Source organism: Indicator indicator, chromosome Z (genome assembly GCF_027791375.1).
Source record: "Indicator indicator isolate 239-I01 chromosome Z, UM_Iind_1.1, whole genome shotgun sequence".
Lineage (NCBI taxonomy): Eukaryota > Metazoa > Chordata > Aves > Piciformes > Indicatoridae > Indicator > Indicator indicator.
Window position 1 is genome coordinate 38,399,316 of NC_072053.1, and position 18,807 is coordinate 38,418,122.

The 18,807-nt window shown below is 33.0% G+C and overlaps 1 protein-coding gene across 1 annotated transcript in view; it reads right to left on the reverse strand.

Moving 5' to 3' along the window:
• The window catches only part of RFX3 (regulatory factor X3), a 51,764-nt gene that overhangs the window by 17,403 nt on the left and 15,554 nt on the right, over window positions 1–18,807 (reverse strand). The window contains exons 3-6 of the mRNA XM_054397484.1: window positions 16,146–16,404; window positions 9,415–9,489; window positions 4,595–4,776; window positions 3,929–4,048 (exon numbers count right to left, since the gene is read on the reverse strand). Coding sequence (XP_054253459.1) covers window positions 3,929–4,048; window positions 4,595–4,776; window positions 9,415–9,489; window positions 16,146–16,404 — 636 coding nt within the window. The remainder of the gene's footprint in view (window positions 1–3,928; window positions 4,049–4,594; window positions 4,777–9,414; window positions 9,490–16,145; window positions 16,405–18,807) is intronic.

Below are 18,807 nucleotides of genomic sequence, written 5' to 3' on the forward strand. Positions count from 1 at the left end.
CTTTTAAATTGGTACATAACTGGGAACAGAAAATAGTAACTGACCATACATGAATATTACTGCTTTCTAATGGTACTTTATCCAGAAAGGACACTATTTTAATTTTATATAGGTTACTATAAACACTAGAAGTTTGCAAAATCTTTAGGCAACAGCAGACATTTTTTCAATCTATGCAAAGATATGGAAAAAACCCCAAAACAACAACCAAAACAAAACAAACCAACCAAGCAACCAGAAAACCTAAACAATCCACACCACTGAAATCAAGACATGGAATCAGGTAATTCAGAAATTACAATGAATGATACACTGGTCTCACTTTGCAGTTAATTTAGAATACAACCTCACTGACTTCCGTAGATTGTGACACAATTCCATTAACAGGAACTTCCTCTCTCACTGCAGAACAGATTATTAATTTCCTGACTAAAACTAATCCCTATTCATTAATGAAATATACAATCCATAATCATAAATAAAATAAAGCAGAAAGAGGAATTATATTATGATGCCTGCTTGGTTTGAAATACATATATGAAATCAGTAGGGAAGAAACAACCTGAAAAATCCCAGAACTATGAGAAGCCAAAATGGATCAACAGACAAAACCCACATGCTTTTTCAGTGACATTTTTCTGTAGATTTTGTTGTTTGCTCTTACTGTTACCATGGTGCCAGTATTTGGATTTTATTCTTAGAATTTAGTATTTTTCTTAAAAATCCAATTGTAATATAATTTATAATATTCTCTCTTTTTCTATAAAATTAAGATTTCTATCCTTCTGGCTTGCTGAAAACAAGCTGTAGGCATTCTAGAAAGAAATGGAACTAAGCTCTGTCTTAGACAAGGAACAATGGATACAAATTTGAACACAGAAGGTTTCACCTCAACATGAGGAGAAACTTCTTTACAGTGAGAGGGATGGTGCACTGGAACAGGCTGCCCAGAGAGGTGGCGGAGTCTCCTTTTCTGGACACTTTCAAAACCCACCTGGATGCTTTCCTGTGTGGACTACGCCAGTTGATCCTGCTTTGGCAGGAGGGTTGGACTTGATCTCTGGAGGTCACTTCCAACCTCTAATGTTCTATGATTCTATGATTCTAAGGATTAACTTTCATTTTACTTTTATTTTTAATTTTGTGATTATCACTGTGATTTATCACTAGGAGTTCACTGACATTTCTGACAAGTGAGATAATGTACTAAACTATACAACGTGATCTTATGCATAACAATATGTAAAGTGTATTAAAGTATTTTGCTGCTGTATGGAAATAAAATGCTGCCACAAATGCTCCTAGGAGACAAAATAAACTTTTAAAATTGGCAGAATGCAAAAGTTGATTCAAACAGCTTGGAACACCACAAGCAACACATACTAAAGCTGTTAATTTTAAGAAAAGTGAAAATACTCAAATACTTTAAAAAATATATCCTTGAAGCTGCAAAACCTGCAAGTAGAAAAGAAATAACAGAGAAGCTTCCGGATGCTATCAGAGAGTTTTGGCATGTAGATCAAATTTGTATTAATTGCTTCCTAGTGTTTGAAAAAAATAAAAATGCTTCCTAGTATACCTAGTAACATCATGAAGTCTCAAAAACAATGTGGAGGCCACATTTCAATAAAAGCATGGTTATCTGATATCAAACATGGTAAAACTGCAAAGAAATTTGAGGAATGCAAACCTCACATTTATGCTTCTAAACCACCTTTTGTCAGTTCAATAAGCATTGTTTAGATAAACCTAATCTAGAAGCCTGAATAGAACTTCCTTTTTTTTTTTTTTTAAAAGCCACAATCATTTCAGCATCATAACTGCACCACACACAACGTATCTACACTTGTGGAAGAGAAACACTATGATTTTTTTTCTTAAGTATTCCATTAGGAAGCTGTTTAATAGTTTATCATGAAAGTTCCCTCGATACCATTTTACAATCACTGTGTATCAACAAACTTGCAGAGCAGTTTTACCAAAATCATCATTTGTTGAAGTATGATACCTTGCTCTCTATCTTCAAAAAAGAATACCACTATAAAAGCGCATACTTTCTCTGCTGTCCATAAACTCAAGCGTCTTTTTTAAAAGATCTATATATAGCAAGATTGTACTTTGAAGTGGTGTTTAATGCCAGACTGAAACTGTTCATAATATCTGAGTTGGGTATTACTTTATTTCTTCCTGTCTGACATCCGTTCACTGTTAGTTATGCCCACGTTTGATCCAAAACTGATATAATTACATAACCACTTAAATATATGGAGATAGTAAGAAAAGGAAGGAAGATAAATCATCTGTAGCACACACTCAGTCTACAGCCTTTGTCTAAAAGAACTAGAAGTATTTATCCCATTAGTTGTGTCTGATAGAGGTGGTAGAATTAGTCTAAATGGGAAAAAAAAGTGTGTTGACCTCAGATTTAAAGGACAAAAGAAACATCAGAAATATTGATAAAGATGAAGAAAGAGTGGTTTCCCTGCAAATTACAATATTCAGGTCCTTTAGTTATTTCTTAGTAAGTCCTGCTAGAATTCTTCAATTACGATGAAAATACAAACAGACATATAGCAGACATTGAAATTAGATACTAAGCAGGTTCTGTAAACATGGAAGAAATCTTACTTTAAACATACACATTCATTTTAAAATTGTGCACTGAAAGCTATTTTTACACCGAGCATTTCTTTCTTTCCCCAAGGCCCTAACTTCTGAGGGCTACAAAACACAAGCATATTTCACTTTCGATTAAAATTAATCAAGGAAAATGCAGAGACAATTTTATTCCAAGAACGTAAAATAATGCCTGACATTGTATGGCCAAAGACTACCCTAAAACTAAAAAGCAAGGCTACAAGGAAAGAAGAATGGACCAAAGATTGTGACTGCTGCATGATAGAGTGGCTGTATTTAAGTATACAGCTTAGATTATGGAGTAACTTAATTTATTTGTTAAATATTTTTCTACAATTGTTATTACAATTAGCATTTTCCAAATATTCTGGAATCATCACACTTGGCTTTAAAAATCCCTGTTTCTATTAGAAAATATTTCAGTTTTCTGGGTTAGGTAATCATGAATAATTTATAGTAATAGTGACTCACGCATTTCCATTTTCCAATGAAAATTTGCTATATACTGTGGGATAAACATCTTCATTCTGAAATTTTTTGTAGCCTATCCAATATTGCTAATATGTTTGATGGCATTCAGAGCAGAGACAAAATACATTCTTCAAGGATCAATTATAAAAGTCTGTAAATTGTGAAAGTTTCATGAAATTAAACATCTTAAGACATGTCACTTTAGAGCAATATGGAAGCCTGGTAACATCAGGCAAATAAAATTTGTTTCAAATAAATACACTGATTTGAATTTTTTTCCCTGAAATTTTCTGTACAAGGTAAATTTCTTGTACACATATTCACAGTCTTTCACCACCAATGTAGCCCTTTGTGGTCACTGTGCCACTGCTATTAAATGTTTCCAAGCCTTCCCAGGGTCCTCAGGAACAACAGATGCTGAGGGAAAACATTTTAATCAGGTTACAGGGAAATACTTATGGTCACATTAACTCTTCGCAGTGAGAGGAAAAATATCCAATTGAACTTAAATTATAAGCTCCCTTATAGAAGCTTGCATGTAAAATGATACAGTAATGAAAACAAAGTGCAAAATTTGAAATTTAAGTTCTTACTGCTTTTCTTCGGCTTGTGAGATGCAAACTCAAGATAGCTAAGAGTCTGTTCATATCATAACTCTATAATTATTATTACTGTTTGCAAATTTATTACCTAGTTCATTGATATCAATGGAGTATCTAGCAAACTTTTTTCCCCAGCAGAAAATTTTTCTTGTAAGGAAAAGTAAAAGCTTTATGAACTAGAAATATTAATAAATACCCATGTTCATTCCACACTTTACCTCTGCTTCTGCTGCATGGGCTGTTGTCTCATAGCCATATATTGCATGTCCTCTTGCAATCGATTAAGAGGAGAGTCTGGCTTGACACGGATCCCATAATAATGATATTTGGAGTTCCCCCTTTATGAAAGAGTAAGAATTAAAAGAATAGTACAACTGGTTTTATGCATCTACATTATATTTACCTGACAATACCAGAAAATAATACCCACAAATCAGCCCTGACTGTCCAGTCATACATGGTTTGCATGGGTGTCATTTTTCCACCTTTGGGAAATCAATTCACTATCTTAAGTAAGTAATATCCAGCATTTTAACTTGTAATCCACTTGAGTGAGAAAAATGAAACACAAATAAATACAACTTATGTAGTAATGGAGAAACACAGATCTTTAGTAATTTCCAAACAAGCGACTACATTTTATTTGCACTGATAAAAATCTGCAGTGTATTTATCAAAAGGTAAACACACAAGCAGTCAAAATCAAAGAAGTAATAGTATAATAACATCTGGAAATGCATAAAACTGCTTCAGAGATAGAACAGACAGAAAAACACTAATATTTACAAACAGGTTTTATTTCTTGTTTGACTAGCAGACAAGTTTCTTACTCATAATTATTACATGTATTTTCTGTTACCATTCAGGATTTCATCAACACAAACCTAGTTCCAAGTCTTCTGGTCCGTAATCCCATGAAGATTGACCGTATAAGTTTTCCAAAGGAGGCAGCATTGACTGGATCCAACTTGTGTTCCTGACAATGTCGTAAGTAATGGTTGTAAAGGGTACTTCTTGGAAGGCTCACTCCTTCTGCAGTTTCATAGTTGTCTAAAAGCCATTGAAGCTAATGCAAAACAGAAAAATCCCACATTATTACTTTATTTAAAGATTCTTAGCCATGCAACATTAACTTACAACAGTTTTAAAACCACTCTTCAGGTCTATTAAACAATTACTTCCTTCTTTGAGGTTTCCTTAAATGGTAGTTACACCATAGTGCTTTAAGATCTCATTGTACTTGTGACCTTCAATAAGTACCCACTTCTTGAAGTATTTTTAATTCAGTACCAATACTTGATAAAGGTACCCATGGCTTTGAGACAAACTGTTAGCACCGCAAAGAAATAAAGTAATCATTAATGTAATTCACATAAATTGCAGAAAGCATATAGCTGGTTAATGTGTTTCTAAAACTGGAATACTATACTGCTTTTCGTTACCTGATGTTAAAAACATGATGATGCTTAACTGAACGGGATGTTTTTCACTCTCAGATACATATAACAAAAAGCTACTGCATATAAACACAGAGCAACCTTGGTAACACCAAAAATAACTGGCATGCCTATAAAGCATTAGGGATACAATCTCTTTCATTTGCAGCCTGTTTGCCTTTGACTTCCAGGAGGAATGGGGTGACAATCTTGAAAAAGTTTTGATATTTTCATGTAAAATTATGGTATGTAATTTTAGACATATGCAAGGAAGGACTTTTTATCCAACATCATTGGACTTTTCAAGTAGCACATGCTAATGAAAGATCTCTAGCTACCAGTACTGTACAAAAAAAAAGTAAAATGGCAATTTAATACTCCTACATATTACAGGAGAATGGCAAAATAAAGTTAAAAAAATCATGTAGGTTGACGATACTAAATCTAAATTCTACTGGTTTAGTTTTTCATATGCTAACATTTTACTTATCTTTCCTCAGTACTTGCCATAGTTTCAGTTCCCTGAAATTCTCCTTTCGCTATTTAGTTTCTTTTTTAAAATTTTATTTCTCTGTTTTCTTAATTATTCATACTAAAATAGTATAGTGTGGATATTCAGACTTGTTTGTATCTTACCAGATCTTACCAGAACTCTGGATTTAATTTCATTATCCAGTGAAATGGCATACTAAGGAGGTTGCTACGAATTTGTACTCTGGTGAGCTAGGTACTCACACAAATGTCTAATAATTTTAAATTTAGATCAGTAAAGCAGTAGTTAGTATGACCAAAACACAAATTATTAAGTGACAATAAAAGATATGCATGGTCTGTATGTTATTTATTCCTTTTCAGAATAATTTTTCTCTTAGAGAAGTGCACAAATTCTATTCCATCAATATTCACTGGAACTTACCATTCAAAGAACGTGAATATTTTACTATGCAATAGCCACTAAATGTTTCACATTTGACCTTTGCTTTTTCACAAAACTGTTATGTAATAAAGTATAGGTGATAACAAATATTGAATTTATCCCTATGTTTTATTCACAGTGAAAAATTCACCAACACAATGGAAAAATATTACTACAAACTTTGAGATCAAATAACATTTCCATATTTGCTTTTTATTGAAAGCAAACCCATACATTTCCGTGTTTCTTAAACATAAGCTCTAGAAAACTGTACAAAACGAAGATGTAATTGCCTACAAGACATAAAATTTGTATCTTAGTTTGCATCTAATTTTGCATTTGAAATAGACAAAATGAAGAAGTACAGTTGGTCATCTTTGTATTAGTTATCAATTATAATTTTAAAAGCCTTAACACACTCAAGCACACACACACCCAACTGCTTCCAAACTGAGCACGTAATTTTGAAATAAAGCTGAAGACAAGGTCTAATTGCAAACATTAATTTTTATCTGAATGTATTAAACTTATCTGAGTACTGAGCTGCCATAAGCCTGTCTGAGTGAGCCTTACACTGTTGTATCTTTCATCTGTTCCATTTCACCTTTAAAATCTATTCCTACATCTATATTTATATTATATAAACTTATATAACTTCTGTCATATATTACTATATATTATTAAATCTATGATTTAATCAGAACACACATGGAATGTGAAGTATATCTGTTTTTCCCAAAGGCAAAAACTTTGTCAATCACAAAAGAGTGACAAAGATAACCTGAATTATTTTCCAGTTAAATTCTATATGTAGCAATAAAGGTATTTTCCTCCAGATGGCTTCTAACCTATTATGAATCATTTCAGTGAACTTCATTTAATTGTATGAATTTCTGTCTGATGTTATTTAAATCGCAACTTGCACTATTCAACATCAAAAAGTTCAAATCAAAAGATAAGCACAATCTAAGGACTTTTGTTCCTTGGTGGAGTTACTTAGTAGCAAAGGCTTGAAGTCATTACTTGCTAGATTATAGCCTGAAAGAAAAAGTGTAGTTAACATATGAGTTTAAAAGGAAAATTATATACAAACATTATAGAACTATCGTAAGCAACTTACAAACCCCATATTTTTCTATCAAGATGAAATACAATTTTACAACTGAGCTTTTCAGGTTTGAATCCTGGCTATTTAATTCATAGTACTGACCATAGTGTACAGGTGAGTTGGGTAAAGTTATGAAATACATAGAGTCAGAACTGTTAAATTGACTGCAACTCCATATATGTTGCAATGTTTATGACTTATTAATAAATTAATAGTTGAATGTTAATCTCATGCATAAACAAATTTAGAAAGAAAACAGAAGAAAAATTACAAATTACTGAGGAATTTAGGCCCCTTCCAAAAAATCCTAGAAAATCTCATAGAAGAATAAGAAGCCCAATCTCCAAACTACTATTTTCCCACAAATTAATATATTGTTTGCCAAGAGAAAGCTAATTAAACATACACATTGGAATTACATTTTAAAGTCTATTAAAGTAAATTGTTTGAATAAATGCCAAACCATTAGTTCCTCCATACTGTCCTTACTTGAGTTTAAACATAATAAGCATTGCTTTAAATATAGACAAAACAATCAGTAAGTTTGATTGAGATAGTTAACTTCTTCCAAAATGACCAAGGCTTGGAAAGACTGATTGCCACAAAAATACACACAGGGATTATTACTTTTTTTCTCACAAAGAAATGTCCCTATTAGAAAAATTCTGAAAAAGCCTCCACAGTCGAGAAAGAAAAATGATGATAAATTTTCACAGTTAGTTGTGAATCTCATTATTCAGGAACACATTGTGAACAGAATGTAGCACCAGGAAGGAGCAGAACATGGTTTACTAGGACATAGCAGCTTAACTTGCAATTCTTCTTGCATTTACACCAAGATTCCTACTTCATAATAGGATTAAACACAAACTTACCAACAGTTCGAGTGTTCCAAGTCTTAACTTGGAATTTAATTTCTGACATTTTGTCAAAAAAAAACTATGATCCCTTTGAAAAGTATGTTCAAATAATAATTTTGATGTTGTCTGTCTAATACTATTTATTATTACTTAGATAATAATATAGTCCTTCAAAGCAATTATTTTATGAACATACAAGGTGGAATCTGAAAGTTCTTCTGTGTAACATTTTCTATAATGCTTTCTAATACCATTTTCCTCTTTCAATTTTGACATTTTTTAAAGAAGAAAACAAACTACTTTGCTTAAAATTTCCACAACATTTCTAGTTTTGACTTTGACATAATCAGACTCATACATAACAAATCCCAAGCCCAATTCCAAACCTGCCAGAACATACATTTAAAAATTTATTTCTAAGGGACAACCTCCACCATGATATTCTTACATTAAGACCACAAGTCACATTTAAATTTCATTGGTGAAACAAGAATTTGAACTTATGTAATTAGTAAAGCTTAGAAGGAAAAAAGAGGTAAGATGAATACAAACTTATCAGCATGGCAAAAATACAAAATACAAAACCACAAATACCAACAGAAAAAAAAATCAAAAAAGACTAGCAACTTATAAAGTAATACTGTTATTTATATAGTAAGTTTTAAATTAACTTTGGGCCTTTTTCCTTTAATTTAAAGTTACATGTAGTGGATTTATCACTATATTCGTAGATCATATTTTTACCCAGATATCTTTCAGCTTTATATATAGAAAGTTCTTGACTGTAAGATTTGCAGAGTAAGAAGAAATAAAAAGGCTGCTGCATAAGACATTTTTCTGTACATTAAATTACATGAATGCTTTCATTGTTTTTCCCAGGACATCATAAGAATCTTTAGGATTCTTACGCAGGTGATTTCATAATAAACTCTATGTTCATAATAAACAGAGAATTACCTAAAAATAACCTAAAGATATTATTTTGGCATGCTGGGTTTTAATTCTCTTTCTCTTCACATGCCCCAAATTAAGATAGCGTACCCAGACTTTGTTTTGTAGACAACTTTATTTAAAATGTTAGAAGCCAGCTAATTTAGAATTATTTGAATGTTATCTTGACATTCACACTTCGCAAAACATTCAAATGTGTTAACTTGTCTTAAAACAGGTGTAGAGCATAGGAAACAGGTAACACTCTGCAATATACCATAAAGACATTTCATCTGACAAAATAAAGCCATGAGAGATGTAGTAGAATATTACAAGCAACTAGGATGAGAAGGCTAAGAGCAAAAAGTAGTAATAAAATAAAACAAACATTTAGAGGCAGGCTAAGCATGCAGAACAAGCAAGAGAGACTGTATGTGAAGAAGAGACAACTTACATGGCTGTTGAGAAGAGAGCTTCTGTGAGTGGACAGACCATCAGACTTTTGCAGTGTCTCAATCGCCATTTCAATCTGATAATAGATGTCATTAAAAAAAGGACTCAAGACAAGATAGTAAAAAAGCCTGATCAGAGAATTTTTGACAGATTGCTTACAGATCAATAGTAATGCCTGCCTTATTCCTGTCTTGGGTATATGTTCTACTGAAAGGCCTCGTTCAAGAGTCCATGTGAACACAAACCTCCCCAATGAGGTCAGAAAGGCATTTCAGTTGCATATATAGTGTGGGATCACAGCCTCAAAGTCCATAGTACCTTCCAACCTGCTTACAAAATCAAATAACCATATTTACTGGTGAGCTGCACTGAAAGAAGAGTAATCCCGATTGAACAAAAATAGAATTGATAAAATAAATAAATCCTTTAAAAGAGTTTTAAGACAGGCCTCCATTTGTTTTACTTCCAACTATATCAGAAAGAGATATGTACAACTTGCAACAAGAATTGAATTAGAAACAAAATTTCAGCTCTCTGGAGTCACACACAATCAAATCCCAAACCCAAATAATTCAATAGGTTTCCACTATTAGCTCTGTTGGGACAGGCCATCACCCTGACTGCTGCCAGAACCCTTTGAATACCCCCAGATGTCAAAGTACATGGAAAATTAGGAGTTACATAGACTGCAGAATCCAGCCTTTGGAAATGTAAATAATTTTGTCTTTCAAAAGGAAAACAAAACATAGCACTACTAAAATACAAAGTAGTATTTCTTCAAATGCAAATGAGTAAATACTGTCACATCTATTCCCATTCCTTTATTTTTTAGTATCAGGTAGTTTTATCAATTTGACAATGACAGAAAAAAAAAATTGAACTTAACTGTAATTTGACTAGGCAGATAAAAGAGCAAAACCAACCAAAAAATGACAAAGACAACAAGATGTGCAATAAGAAAAAGGCGTACAATTAATTAGCTACATTAAATGGTCAAAATTAAAGCAATGGATACCACCACTTACACCTTTAAAAACACTTATCATTCTCTGTATAGACATTTTTAATGAGTCCTCCCTATCCTACTTCAAATAGCTTGTCCCTTCTTCATAGGGCAATTGACAACTATTTTATTGTAGTATCTGTGAGAAATCACTTCCTATTTTGGTAGGGAGGAGGGAAGGAGGGAAGAAAGGAGGGAGGAGGGAGAGAGGAAGGAGGGAAGAGAAGGAGAGAGAGAGGGAATCGAGGGAGGAACTTGTAAAAGTCTGTTGGAATCAAAGAACTTTAAATATGTAGAAAGAACAAAAAAGACGCAAATTAATCATTGTATTCAACATATGCTGACTTTAAAAGAATGCTAGAACTCTTAAAATCTTAGAAAAAGGTTTTCTCCCCCATCCCTGGCCCCCATATTGATTAATTCATAAATACAATATCCAAGTTTAATATACATAAGAGATACTAGTCAAAATATCAGCTGCAAAGGCACACCTCCAGTAGTGTGTGTGTGTATATATATATATATATATGTGTTTGTGTGTGCACAAGACATACATACTGACATTAGTCATGACATAGTATATTCATTAGAATTTACATAGGATATTCATTAGAATATACTATGTTCCCTAGCAATTACAGAAGAATATGTGGAGTCAACATAGAAGGAAAAAAGCAAGCCTAATGACCAGAGGCACACTAGAAAAATTAAAAAAACACCACCACCACCACTCCCTGCCTCCCCCTGCCCCCCCCAAACAAACAAGCAAACTAAAACCAACCCAACCCCCACCCCCAAAATAAAAAACCCAAACAAAGATTAAAAACCCCAAAACCACAAGTTTGGAGTTTAGACCAGATTACTTTCTCCTTCCCAAATTTTCAAATGAAACATTGCTGCCCATGTTGATGTTCCTTGATGTAAGTTCTCAAACATATGGTCAAACCGATCCATTTAACATTTCTCCCCTGGACCATAGTTATTTGCATGCCTCCGCTCTACTATAAATCTTCAAACAGACTCCAAACTTTTTTTCTTTGTGTCCATAATTGGAAATATAGAAACAACTTCAGAGCTACTCAGACTAGAAACTCAGAATTGAGAAACTAAAGGGAAAGTCTAGTTCAGATTATTACTAAAACTGAATTTTGGGAACATCTATGGCAAGGCAGGGAGAAGTACAGTGTGTACTTAATCAGAAACAAGAAAAAACCCAGTGCTTTAGAAAGTTGACACCTCCATGCCAATAATGTTATGACAACATGAGTAACAAGTCATCTTGTCTCCAGTGTAAGCATTTTCAAATAAAACAAATTAACAGAGATTATTCGCAAGGATTCAAAAATACCAATTTTAGTATTTTCTGATAAAAACTGCAGTGCTTATTAAAATATTTTAAAATCTGTAATTGTAGTGCTACATTGGAATAAACTGTTTCCAACAACAGTTTGATACATTTCTGATACACAAATACCAGCATACACACTCAATTGCCAAAACTATGAACAACCTACAATGGGTGACAGGGCTTTCATGCAGAAAACACATCAAAAGCCAGTAAATAAAAGCAGAAGCCAGACTCTGTTGAAGAGGAACAAGGAGCGCAGGGTGGTGAAGCAAAAACGCAGGTAGGTGTGGCTGACCTTAACAGGATCATTCTCCCTTTTGCCCACATTTCTTGTCTCATGAAAATGGCACAGTCTCAACTCATGACATCACAATGGAGCAGCAATGCACTCACAGGGGCAGAGAAATACAGTTATTTTGGAAATACAGTTATTTTGGCCACGCTGCTAGACTGAAACCTCTTAAGCCACAAGGCTTCACAGCTCTAAAGGAGAAACCAAAGCAGGAGAAGAAGTCTTGCAGGCAGAGGGTAATAAAAGGGTAAGAACCATAAATCCTCTAAGCTTCCCTCCACTCCAGGTAATTCATACCATATAAACATTTTTATAGCAGTCATAGTGATGAACCATTTTTATGACACTTTTAAAAGAAGGGGGAAAAAGATTCTGTGCCTTCTTCTATCTGCAAATGGATGCCTTTTTTTTCCAAACAGATGTTACTGCGCTCAGTTGAAAAAGTCACAATTATGTAAGGATAAGAGGCCAGGCCAAAGAATGTAACAATCCTTTGAGGCAAAAAAAAAGGTGCATCTTCAATTTGATCAAAAATAGGTTTCTTTATGCTAAGGTGCATCCAGCTAAATAAAAAAATATGAGCAATTTCGTAAATGGAGGTGGAAAAGTTGTACGTTTCATGTACATTTAGATTTGCACTGAAATAGGATAAATTTCTGCAATAGCATGAGTAGAAACCTTCTATGGTTGGTGATGACTCATGAACAACAACTGTAATTTGAGATAAATCAAATCATAAAACAAGAAAACAAGATTAAAATGATACTAAAAATATATATATGAAATATTGAATTTTGTGATATTATTAAATATGTTGGATTAGATCATCCTGTTTTATGACAAGAACAGTCCTTAGACATTTAGACATGGGAAAAACATTGGAACGTGATTTAGATTTCATTATTAACATGGTAATCCAGTTTTCTAGTTAGTCTCTTAAATACAGCTGCCAATAAACCATATAGGCCACTCTTTCATATACCAAACAGACAACTCTTTCACACAGGTTTCAACATACAAATTAATTTCAAATAGACACCCAGCTAGAGTAACTTCTTGTTCAATGCAATCACAATTTATTCCTGACCATTTCACGTATATTCATATGAAAATGGCCATTTTGGAAAGCTATTTATCTACCTAATATCTTAGAACATCTCACAATCTGAATATCTTCCTGTTCTAGTAAAAAAATCCTTTATAGTAGGCAGAGAAGTAGTTTAATAAGCCAGCAAAATATATAAAGGGAAGAAGCAATGAAATCAACGAAGATTAAATGAGTAAAGAAAATGCTAAAAAACATTATTCAGGCATATTAAAATAAATACTTCTACATTGGAATAGTTTTGTTAGAGCACAATTCTTAGTATTTTGGCTATAAAAGCACTGCTATTGCCTGCAATAGCTTAAGCAGGACAGCTCTCTTGTATGAATATTTGACAGAAATTAAAATGAATGAAATGTTACAAACAAAATATTAGCTCTTTATTAAACCCAAAGCAGAACTCAGAATTTTATTAAGCCATGAAGAAAATAAAGTGCCGATAGATTTAAATTAAAATGTCTCTGACTTTCTTTTATTGAATTCTGTATAAACCAAATACCATATCTGGTGAAAAGTAAATTAGATTTGAAAGTTTCATTTCTCTAAGATACAGTTAATATAACAGACTTATTTTATACATTTGACTTCTAACCTGAAACCATTTTGTTTGTTTCTTTCAACCTATGATAGATGTATCAGAGTCACATGGTATCAATAATGCAATTAATTTATGTGCTACAACATAAGGTAACAAATTGGTCAGTGAGGGTGAGTAACAACAAAATGAAGTTACCAGTTGAAAGGAGGAAGCAGAACTATCATCTTTATGGCAAAAGTAAAGAGAGCTTACGATGACCACATGTTATTATGTAAATCCTATTAATTTCTATATCCTTTGTCTACATAGGAAAATTCACCAAACTAACTAAAAATCGAAAATATTTTCCAAGTATTACACCAGCAAACCAGCCTGGATACATATTATTTTGATGACTCCAATAAATTCTCTATAAAAAATGAAAAACATTAAGATGGTAAAGATAAATGAGCAAGCTCTATCTTCTAACGTACAAGCCAAATAAAATATGACATTGCTTTTTTTGCATGATGTAATTATGACCTCTAGTAAAATTAAAACAGACTGCTGCTTTTTCACTTTTAGTTTTGAGCAAAAAAAGTCAAAACCATTTTTGATTTGCAAAATACAGCACAGGATTCTGATAGAATTCAAGTACTTCTATGACATACTACTTCAAAGTCTACTACACTTTATTGGATGCATTTAGGCCTAACTTGATGTCGCTCTGTTTAAACGTGCAGTGACTGAATTCTGTTATCAATGAATAGAACAACATCTATAACATGATATGCAAAACACAGAAATGCATTTGTTCTCATTCAATTAAGCAGAAAACAAACACTATCTATGAAAGAGGCAACATTTGTATTCACCTGTAGAACAACAACAAAAAAAAAAAAAAAAGAAAGAAAACCTACGAATATAATTGCCATTTAAGTATTTAAACAAATATCACTTTTCAAATTTCATTCCATCTACAAGACCTATTCCTTACTTATGTTTATGGAAAACTATTTCCTTTGCCTGTGCTTGGCAATCATAACATCAGGTGGAAAATTCCATTCCAAGTAAAATGAGAGATTATTTTAAATGAAAAAAGAAAACACTCAAGTTAAAGTCTTGATTTTAATTAATCTGAAAGAGGAATGATGTTTTTCAGAAACTGTTTTTCTATTAAATGTATAAAAAATACATGCAAATGTTAATACACACTCATTTTTATTTTCTAACAGAAACAAAAAAATTCTGTTGCTAGATGAAAGTTCCCACTATCTTACTGATATTTATACTATTCATGATTATGACTGTATTTTTCTATTCTCAGAAAATAATACTATGCAGTTTGGGATTAAAGAATTTTTTACATGGTACAAAAAAATCTTTTATCTATCTATACTAAATGCATTAAGAATCTAAAGAGATTTTAGCAGATCACTTAAATCATCCAATACTATCATAAACATTCATAATCATTCCAAACAGAAGAACATTAGATTTTTACTCATTACATTAGTTCCTAAAAATAAAGTCACCTAATTTAATTGCCCTTTTGAGTACTGAAAATTTCTATTAATGACACTCTATCTCCTTTACTGTAGTTTTCAAATCTTCCTACTTAATGTTTAAAAAAATCTTCCCCATTACTTCCAAATCTCTATATTCAGACTAGAATACACAGAAGAATTAGGTAAAGTATTCACTAGGGCTTCACAGCAATGCTAGACTAGGTATAAATCCACTTTCCTAATTGAAATAAGGGCTGACAGAGTAAGCTCATAGTGTTCTCTGTTTAAGTGTTCAGAACAGTTTCAACAGAATACATCTTCCCAGAGCATTGTCACACAATTCCACAGTGAGCTTTTAATCTAGAAAAGACTTTGCACATCATAAATAAATAAGAATAAATTGTTTAAAGGTAGTATTCTCAATAATCTGAACAATTGGAAAGATTGAAATTTGACACAGAGCCTACACTGGTATTGAACAAACAGAAAAAAGGCAGGGTTGCAGCTATGGATACCTATCTGTACATCATTTAACATATATCTACCACATTTATACTCAACAAAACTGTATTTTTCTTATATTTTCAGAAAAAAAAAGGAAAATACAACAAAATACAAAAAATACTCAGCTCAGACAAACTACTATGTGAGTATTCCCAAAGCACTCACTTGACACTACTTGAACACAAAAATTTAACTGGTGAAATGTAAATACTTGCAAGCTGTCAAGGGAGAGGTCTCCCTTCATGTTTGAGTTTTCACAGAATTCTTATTCTTGTATCTTCTATATATGTAGATATTTATTACTTCTTTTACGAAAAGAAGTACTTAAATGCAGTGCTTATTCTGATGACATAATACTGCTATAGATTCTGCCACAAAAGCGTGTCAGCTTGCAAAAACATCCGAGTGCTTAAAAAACTAGTCCCAAAGAGTTTGCATCAGTCTGAAATACTTACTGTTGCTGGCGAGGCCCGTGTTGTGTGAGTCACTGAATGACCAGAATTTTCCATTGAATTGCCAATCAGATAGGTCCCTCCTGAGCTGCTAATGAGTTGTCCTCCTGTGACACCCATCTGAATCCCTCCAGTGCCGACCATGCTATGAGACGAGACCACTGTTGTCACCTGTGCAGAACTTCCTTGAGTATCAAAATAATTTCCCCCAGTGTTTTGGCTGTACATCTGAGTTTCTGTGTAAGGATAAGTTGTTGATCGGCTTAAAAAAAAAAGAAAACAAAAGGAAAAGAAATTATTTGTATTGTTTATTTATCTGAGGGAAATGTTGTAATTCTAGAAAGGTATGTACAATAGCTATGACCAAAATAAGTAAGATTGGCCAACAATCCCTGCCTCCTCAGAGAACAACATTTAATAAAGTCAAAGCACTACATAAATAATTCAGTGTCAATATTAAACCAAGTACCCACCAAAACTCAGAGAAAATTTTGTCAGGTCTTACCTGAATAGGAGAAGAGAAGGGAAGTACAGCAAAAATTGCAGAGGCAGGAGAAAGTACTCATCCAATTATTAATATATCTCAAAGCAATTTATAAAGCTCCATTTTAACCTTTTTTAAACTGACAATGAAATTTTGCATTTTAGTCTGATGTTGCACATTTTGCATACCATGCATGCTGCAAAATTACAAACAGTTCATTCAAATGTCAGCCAGTAGAGTCCAATGTTCAAGAATCTTACGTTACCTATTGTTTTTAAATTCATGAAAGCTCTTTTCTGAAGTTTGAAATTCAGAGTTCACTGGTATTTTGGGAAATGTAGTTGTTTTGACAGGGTAAACTCAAAACTGTACATGAATTCATGTTATGATAAAAAACTGCACTTAAGAAATAAAAGCAAAACAGTACTATGACTTGTAAAAAGGTTACAAAGATGACCAAATTATGCCACAGTAACGTTTTAAAAATCACTTTTGGCTATGTAACACTTATGCCTCATTAACCAGTTTGCCCTAATAAACTATTCAGCTACTGAAAAATTCTGTCATATGCCTCACATTCCTAAACACTTATCTTGAATGATTACTCTTCATAGGTTATAATCTATTTGTAGTTTTTTGGATGTATATTTGTACCTGAGCACTAGATTTGATCTTCAAGTCAACATATGTCAAAACTGTTAAGTAAATAGCATTCATTATTTCCAAGGCAAGATTCTCCTGCTTAGAAAATTCTATTTGGAAATTTTATTGCAGTTTAGTGACTGCAAAGCTTTGTATCTTGGCAAGTATGATAATAGAAAGGTCAAAATTTCAGCTTACAAAACCACTGATTTTCTTATTTAAGCATAAACATCTGTAATATTGCTGTAATCAACAGGCAACAGCAACACCTTTTTCAAATTCAATGTTCTCCATTAACTTGGAGATGCACTTGGATATGCTGAAATGCACTTAGTCCAAGTAAATCCATTTTTTAAGTAGTATGACTCAGAGAAAAGAGAGGTGCCTAATCGCTGCATTTCTCAACTTTGTTTGGTATAATTAAACAAAACAGAAAATCATGGAACACCATGAAACTAAATAAGTTCAACACAAAAAAAATAACTAAATCAGGAACCTGTCCAAAAAACACGAGGCAGAACCATCCATGTTTTATGCAGTATACCAGTAATTAATACATCTAGCCAGGAATTTGAACTCAGTTTTTTTTTTTTTTCACCTTTATGCATAACAAGGATTAGCTTCCTATCAATATATAGAAAAGGTCATGGCAATTTACTGTTTGCTGGGATTTTTTATGAACACAAGATTCATTAATTAGGAAACAATGGATTCAAGAGATAGTGATTCCTTCTTTAGCTTTAGGAAATCATTACTTTTAAATTGCTGAAGAACATACAGCAGCTTATCGATAGCCAAACTCATAACTTTTGTTATGTTAACCGTGGCCACAACAGTTTTTCCCTTCCTCTTCAGAGATTTTAAGAAACTCCAGAACTTTAGTTTTAAAATCCTAAATGTTTCATAAGTCTTACACTATTTTATATGCTGTCACCCCACCTTAAGCTACTTAAACATTTTCTGTTTTATTAAGTTTTTCAGATGCTTCAAGATCAGGTGCAGGAAACTTGAAATTAATCTAAGAGGAAATGTCTTACAGTCTATGGAAAACAAAGCAAAGTAGTTATTTTTTAGGAACCAGTGTTCAAGCAGACAGTCTACTAACATTTCTGTTGGGGAATTAAAATCAGTTGATCTTTGCACTGCAATAATCTACGTCTGTGCTTAGGAATTGTGCAGGTCCTTGTTTTACCAAGACAAGGCATCATTGTGGTACCACTGCAATACTATTTATCTTGTGATAAGCGAGACAACCACTAGCAAAGCTGGTGGTGCATCTGCCTCTGAATCACACAAGTTATGAAATATGAAGTGCTGTGCAGCAGAAGAAAATTTAGGAATCATGGAATGTTACGGGTTGGAAGGGACCTCGAAAAATGTAGTCCAACACCCAGCCAGAGCAGGATCACATAGCACAGGTCACACAGGAGCACATGCAGGTGTGTTTTGCATGTTACCAGAGAAGGAGACTCCACAACCTCTCTGGGCAGCCCTGTCCATTGCTCTGTCACCCTCAGAGTGAAAAAGTTTTTCCTTATG